The sequence below is a fragment of the Octopus bimaculoides genome, chromosome 9 (assembly GCF_001194135.2).
Source record: "Octopus bimaculoides isolate UCB-OBI-ISO-001 chromosome 9, ASM119413v2, whole genome shotgun sequence".
Taxonomy (NCBI): Eukaryota; Metazoa; Mollusca; class Cephalopoda; order Octopoda; family Octopodidae; genus Octopus; species Octopus bimaculoides.
The window spans coordinates 17003859-17011614 of NC_068989.1; the positions used below are offsets into that span (position 1 = coordinate 17003859).

The 7756-nt window shown below is 35.0% G+C and overlaps 1 protein-coding gene across 2 annotated transcripts in view; it reads left to right on the forward strand.

The window, feature by feature from the left end:
• The window catches only part of LOC106881708 (cilia- and flagella-associated protein 119), a 22946-nt gene extending 16628 nt beyond the window's left edge, over positions 1-6318 (forward strand). For both annotated transcript variants that reach the window (XM_014932178.2, XM_014932179.2), the window contains 3 exons: positions 163-220; positions 1852-1962; positions 5398-6318. In XM_014932178.2, coding sequence (XP_014787664.1) covers positions 163-220; positions 1852-1962; positions 5398-5600 — 372 coding nt within the window. In that variant the 3' untranslated portion in view covers positions 5601-6318. The remainder of the gene's footprint in view (positions 1-162; positions 221-1851; positions 1963-5397) is intronic.
• Positions 6319-7756: the final 1438 nt, after the last annotated feature.

Sequence of the window (7756 nt, forward strand, 5' to 3'; positions counted from 1 at the left end):
TATATATATATATATATATATATATATATATATGCATATATATACACATGTAGATGTAAATATGTACATATATGTGTGTATACATGTATATATATATTCTTTGTATTATATATATATATATATATATCTATAATGAAGTATTAATCATTTTATCAATATCAGGTGCATCTTGATTTAGTTTTGAACTATATTGGAGAGTCTGATTCCATTACAAGCCAAGGTAAGCAGCAATTGTTTCATATTTTGAAAACAGTAGCAAGTGTTAGCTAATTCTACAAATTCATAAGTTTGCACAAGTTATTTAGCCTTCATAATGCTTTGCAATTATGAAAGAATAGTGTTCATAAATATTTTTCGTCATATAAGGTCTCAGGACTCATTTCTTTTCACAACACATAAACTTATGTTAATTTATAAATTTTACTAATTTGATAATTAACACATCTAACTCTCCCACTGCTAACTTAGTCATCTAAGTAATGGAAACTGTCTACTACTTCTAGGGATCCTCACTGGCATATGAGGGAGTCTATTTTTTGTACATTCCTAGTGTTTAATGTACCTGCACATCTGCCACATGTAAAGGTTACCTTTCCCATTAGTCGTTCAGTGATACTGTTACACCCCTTATGTGTCCATAACTTGCACTGGGTACACCTTATAGAGTTTCTCCTGACACCTCTACATATCGAGCAGGGCCATCTTCTTGAAGGGATCTACGATTTGTCTGTTTTCCTACTTATCAATACTTTGGTCCTTGCCAAATTAACTCTAAGGTCCTTTGATTTCAGACCTTGCTTCCATACTTGAAACTTCTTTTCTAGTTCTGGTAGTAATTCAGTAATAAGAATAAAGTCGTCAGCAAAGAGGAGCCAATCTTAAATTCCTCAGTTATAGCATGGAGGACTATGATAAATAAGAGGGGGCTAAGAACTGAATCCTGGTGGACTCCTACTTGTACACTAAACTCCTTGATATACTCATTGGTGACTCTCACCTTACTAACAACATTCTTGTACATGGCTCATACAGCTCTCACAAACCACTCATCTATCCCACCAGATAAGGGAACAGAGAACAGGAAACCCCGTCAAAGGCTTTCTCCATGTCAACAAAAACTAGAAACAGAGGTTTATTTTGGGCCAAGTATTTCTTCTGCAGTTGCTTCACCAGGAAGATAGCATTGGTGGTGCTTCTCCCTGGCACAAGTTTAAACTGCATCTCATCTATGCTAACTCTCTTTCTAATTAATTGAGCCAAGACCCTTTCTTCAATTTTCATCACCTGGTCCAGTAATTTGACACCTCTGTAATTATTTCTGTCTAGGGTATCACCTTTGTCTGTGTAGCAGTTGATGCTACATCAACCATTGGGCATGATTCCCCTGTGGACAGCCTGATTAGCTATATGGGTGACCAGGTTATATTCCACCCCACCCCACCAAAGATTTTAAGCATCTCAGCAGTGACTTCCAATGGGCCAGAGGCTTTCCTTGTCTTCATGTCCTTAATTGCTTTATCTGCTAAGCTACAGTTGATTCAGTTATCCAACCCCTCTGTCAGGTCCACATTGGGCAGGCTCTCCTCCCATGCACTACTATTGTTATAACTTCTAACACTGTCAAGTTATTCCTTCTAGCACATGATGATGTTGTCAGGTTATAAGAAAACTAAAATAGTAGACACAAATAAGTAAAAACTAAATTAAGGTTAGGTTAAATGTTATTCATTTGTAAGGTTTTTATTTGGAGAAAATAGATGTGAATCAAATATAAAGCAGCTGTCTTACTGAACATTTGTTTTTTCAAAGTTTTTCACGATTTTTTTTTTTCTTTTTAAATTTTAAATGAAGAAGCAGATTTTGATTCTGAAAAGGAGAAGAACAAGAAATCTGGAACTTCAGATTTATTTCTAAATGAAAGCATTGATAAAGAAAAGGAGTTGGTAAAGAATCCTGAAAAAGGTTTGTTAGCAATAACTTAATAGATTCAGAAGATAATTTTCCAGACTATTAACCTCATATTTACACTGTATATTTACAGTATGCATATCTACACAGCATTTTGATTGGTTCAATCTCAAATCATTATCAAGTACCTTCATTCTAAGATACATACATAATTCCACACTAGGTTTGAACTAGAAATTTATATTTCTAAACTAAGGATAGTAATGTTCATATTCACTAAGCCATTACTATTAGTTTATCAATGGAAACATAGTGACTGTGTGTGTGTGTGTGTGTGTGTCTGTCTGTCTATATACACCCAGAACCATGCTAATAGCTAGGAGTGAAATTTAGGATTTTTTGGTTTTCTGTGAATTGATTTTGATAAAAATTTTCCCAGATGGTTTTCACACTATGGCAACCCTGTTATGTTTTGATTATTCTGTGTAATGTCCTTTCTTTTTTATTTCAGATTCTTCATTTTTTGGGTGAACCGCACTAATAGCGTCTTTCCTCTATGGGAACAATGGGATATGGAAAAGGCATTAATGATGAAGAAAAGTCAGTCATCATCAAGGAAAGTGCTAAAGGGACCTCTCTTCATATCATTGCTGAGAAGTTAGGTTGTCATGTGGACACAGACGATTCCTGAAGAACCCTTCGCGAAGGAAGAAATGATCTGATTGTGGGACCTCCAAGACTGTGACAGCTAGGGATTTAAGGAATATTGGCCATAAGTTACATGGGAAACCTGGAGAAACAAGCAAAGCCATTTTCACCGGACTTCCTCATGTACTTCTGAACTTTCTTATGTACTGAAAGACCACCAGAAATTACATCCCCGGGACCATGGCTTCCATGCAAGAACTCCTGAAACTGCTTCCTTTAATGCCATGTCACAGGAATTTGAGGCTTCAGTGGGCCCAAAAGTACATGACATTAGACATGAGTTGTGTTCTGTTCACTGATGACACCTGGGCAACCCTTGATGGACCTGATAGTTAGGCAAATGGTTGGGTCTGTTTTGGAGACGAGCGACACCAACATTTACGATGTCAACAACAGGGTGGAGGAGTCATGTTGTGGGCTGGTACCATTGGGAACAGACTTGTTGGTCCAGTCAGGATGCCTGAAGGGGTTAAAGTGACCGCAGCCACCTACTGTAATCTCCTGAAGGAGGTCTTGGATCCCTGGCTAGATGACATACTGCTGTCGCTTCTAAGGAATCTCGTATTCATGCATGACAACACTCCCTCTCACTCTGCTAGGACCACCCAAACATTACTAGGGTCTTACGTCATACAAGGTGAAAAGTTGATAGTGTGGTTGCCAGCATCGCCGGATCTCAACCCTATCGAAAATCTTTGGTCCATCATTAAACAAGACGTTTATGCCAATGGACACCAATTTACATCGAAAAATGTCTTATGGGTGATCATCAAAGCTGCAGCAGAGGTAGTCCAACCTGCTACTATTAAGAAATTGACAGATTCCATGATTAATAGGGTTTTTGAAGTTATCTGTTGAAATGGGACTCATGTGGCTAAATAATTCATTATGTCAATAAATGTTATAATATTCTTATAGTTTTCTGTTAAATATATATTCACTGTATGCTTAATATGTATCATTACCTTTTGTTTTCTGGAAAAAAAATGCCTAGATGGGCTATTTTCATTCAAAAGCTATTAGTGTGGTTCATCCAAAAACTGAAGAATCTGAAATAAAAACAGAAAGGACGTTACACAGAATAATCGAAACATAATGATGTTGCCATAGTGTGCAAACCAGCTGGGAAAAGTTTTATTAAAATCGATTCTCAGAAAACCGAGAAATCCTAAATGTCACTCCTTTGAGTGTCTAGCAGGCAGGCACATTCGCGTGCCCTTATCATATGAATTTTAAATATATGGCTATATAATTCTTATTTAGGCCTGCAATCACTTATGTTACTATTGCTGATATTATCAGTTATTTATATTGCCCTCAATAATAATAGCAATAATAATATCTATAAAAATATTCACTCCTGAATATTTGCTCTGTATATATGTATACATACATACATACATATATATATATATATATATATAAATATATATATATATATATATATATATATATATATATATATATATATACATATGTACTTTATACATCATTTAATGTTTTTCATGCTGGCATAGGTTGGATGGTTTGACTGAAAACTGGTAAGCTGGGGGAGCTGCACCAGGTTCCAATCTGATTTGACATGGTTTCTACAGCTGGATGCCCTTCCTAATGCCAACCACTCTGAGAGTGTAGTGGGTGCTTTTTATATGCCAGCAGCACGGGTGCCAGTTATGAAACACAAGCATCAGTGATGTCTACAATCTCACTTGGCTTGACAGATCCTCTTAAGTACAGTATATCGTCAAAGGTTGTTGTTAAAATTTATGTGTAATAAATTTGTTATATTTCTACAATACACGAAATATTTCCACATTTTTTAAATACAATTCCTAATACTATTTAGTTATGAAAATTGAATAGAATTTTTTTAGACATTGAATGGTTATGTGGTGGGGTGGGGGTCAAACCAAGTGAAATAGGAATGAAAGGGATGCATAAGAGAAAAAAAGATGTGAATGTAAATGTTTTCTAGGCAGCAGACGCTAAGCTGCAGTTTTATGATGTTGTTTATTTATGGTGTTACTTGGATGTGAGCTACATCTCCACCTGAATAGGATAGTATAGCAATCCATCTTAGCAAACACCTCCAGTTGATCTCTTACCTAGTTCTTCTGGCAGCAAGACAAACTGTACTAATGTAGAATAAAGAGTTTTTTGCATGAAACATCAACCTAGATCTAAACTCTTCACCTATCAGCATGAACAGCTAATCCAATATTTTATTCTACTTGATTCATTCAGTTATTTCATCTTGATATCAGCTATGTACTGGGGTACAAAGATCAAAATTCAGTTCAAATGTCTCCTTCAAGTCAGCTGAAGAAATCTTTATGTATATTGTGTGTGTTATAAATAAGAAAAGTTAGATTATTTGACTGTTGTTGCCTATTGATCGGGACATTGAAAATATTTAACTGTTTATTGGCTCTGATCTTTTTATCAGAATACTGAAATCATTTGATTGGTTATTAGCTATGACTTATTGGCCAGAATACTAATCTCATTTGACCACTTACTTATTAGATGTTATATCTTTTAATTATTGTGTTTTAGCTAAGATGGAAGGGCAGTGCTTCCAAAACATCTGAGACCAGGGAGATTGACACAGTTGGTAATCTGTGTAAATCAATGTCTGTAGGAAATCTTTTGTTAGAATTGCAGTCAGTATGTGAGACAATTTAATTTCTAATCTCTTAAAGATAATTAATTAAATAATTATTTCTTTTACTGTTCCATCATTTAATTACTCTCTCTCTCTCTCTCTCCTACATGGTTTAGACGAAGCTAAGAAATACTTGAGAAAGCTGATCACAGACTTTTTACAAAAAAAAATCAATGAATTGAAATCGGCAGTGGCTGAAAAGTTGGAAAAATCTGAAAAGATGGTGAATAATAAACTGGAAGACGCTGGCTACCGTGGCTATTCTAAAAGACTATCAAAGAAATTAAGCAAATCTGGGAAAAGAATATCAAACCTCTAAAGTAATATCAAAACCAAACGTAAAAATTTCTTTGTGACCATTAGTTATATAACAACAACAATTCCTGATGGAATTTAATTTAGAAAGTAGAAACATTCTAATAGTACAACCTATATAAACCTATAAAATTAAACATTCCTTATATTTAGTTTTATGGTGAAGGTAAAGAATCCTAATTGTTTGTTACTTATAAACAAACTTGGTAAAATATTTGGGAAAATATATGAAGTTCATGTTGCCCTCAAAGGCATCATGCCCATTATGATTGGTTATTGAATGTGTTACTATTGATTATTAAAATCTTATATTTTTTTATGCCATTAGAAATCATCTGTCATTTCTCCCTCTCTCTATCTATTCTTTTAACTTACTCCTTATCTAGATTCTTTATAATACCCTCTTTTCCTTTTTCCACTGCAGGGCTTGTTTTGCTAATCTGTTTTCTTCTTAAAATAGAACCTATATATTTTTGTCATTTTTCAATGATAAAAGATCATATGATTTTCCCAGAAAATTGTATTGATCTTATATACTACAGACAATGAAGTATAACAATATTTTTAAACCAATAGGTTGCAATTTTGTTTCTTCAGCTGTAAAATCCACATTAATGTGTAAACTTTTTTTTTTTATAATCTCATACTACTTTTTATTAACCAATCACAATAAAACAATTTCTACTCATGAATAAATCCCAATAAATTGTTACTTCACCTTATCTCTTGTTTGTTTTTCTTCTTAAGTTATATAAAGAATAATTCTAGACACTACTCAAGTAGTTATTTGTATGTGCAATCAATTATTTATCTATTCACAACAAACTGATTACAACTTTATTTTACCACCTTCAATCTGAAGATGGTTGCATGCATGAACAAAAATTCATTAATATTTTTTTCTTCAAATATAAAAAATATACTACACTTTCCTTCTACACTAATCAAACAGGTTAAAGAATATGAACAACACATTTAATTGGATAATAAATTTTCCAGTTGTTTGTTAAATCAAATATGAATAAATGAAATCTGGTACTATACTTACATAATACTTACTCTTTTACTTGTTTCAGTCATTTGACTGTGGCCATGCTGGAGCACCGCCTTTTAGTCGAGCAAATCGACCCCAGGACTTATTCTTTGGGAGCCTAGTACTTATTCTTTGGGAGCCTAGTACTTATTCTATCGGTCTCTGTTGCCGAACTGCTAAGTTACGGGGACGTAAACACACCACCATCGGTTGTCAAGCGATGCTGGGGGGACAAACACAGACACAAACATACATAAATATATATACAACGGGCTTCTTTCAGTTTCCGTCTACCAAATCCACTCACAAGGCTTTGGTCGGCCTGAGACTATAGTAGAAGACACTTGCCCAAGGTGCCATGCAGTGGGAATGAACCCGGAACCATGTGGTTTGGTAAGCAAGCTACTTACCACACAGCCACTTCTACGCCTTATACGCATTGCTAAATATTAAAGATCGATATAACATTTTAAACGTTATAAGTCACTCACACACATATATGAAAACAAGAAAATTGTGAATTATGCTATTGTTCCATCTTCACAAGGGCTTACCTGAAGATGTAGGCTTTAAATCATCAGGTAAATCGTGAGAAAGTCAAACACTGAACACACACACACACACAAATACTAATGGCATGCATATATATACACATACCCCAATTCTCTCACACACCTAATTGTTATGTGGGCATGTGCACATCGATAGCATTTGTATGTGTGTGTGAATGTGCCAATAATTGTTTGAATCTCTATCCATTTTTTCACTTTGCCTCCCCACCTTCTCACCCTATTTTGGCCATTTTTTTTGCTCTACGGACTTACAAACCATGCGAGAAGTCATTCCAGTAAAAAAAAGTAAACATTTTTAGACGACAATGTGTGAGACTTAAGGGAGATTTGGCACATCCCACGTCCACCTTCCTCGTTTTTTTTTTTTGTTAGTCTCGCATGCATTGATGTTTTTCAATATTTTTCTCCCCCATAAACACATTTTATGTAATGGTGAAGAGGAAGTAACACATAGGTGGTTCAATATGGTACTACTAAAGCAGCGCGGACCCGAACGCGCAGTCGCGCGTCCGCGCTAGCTAGTCGTGAGTGGTATTCATTTGCACACGCGGGTTA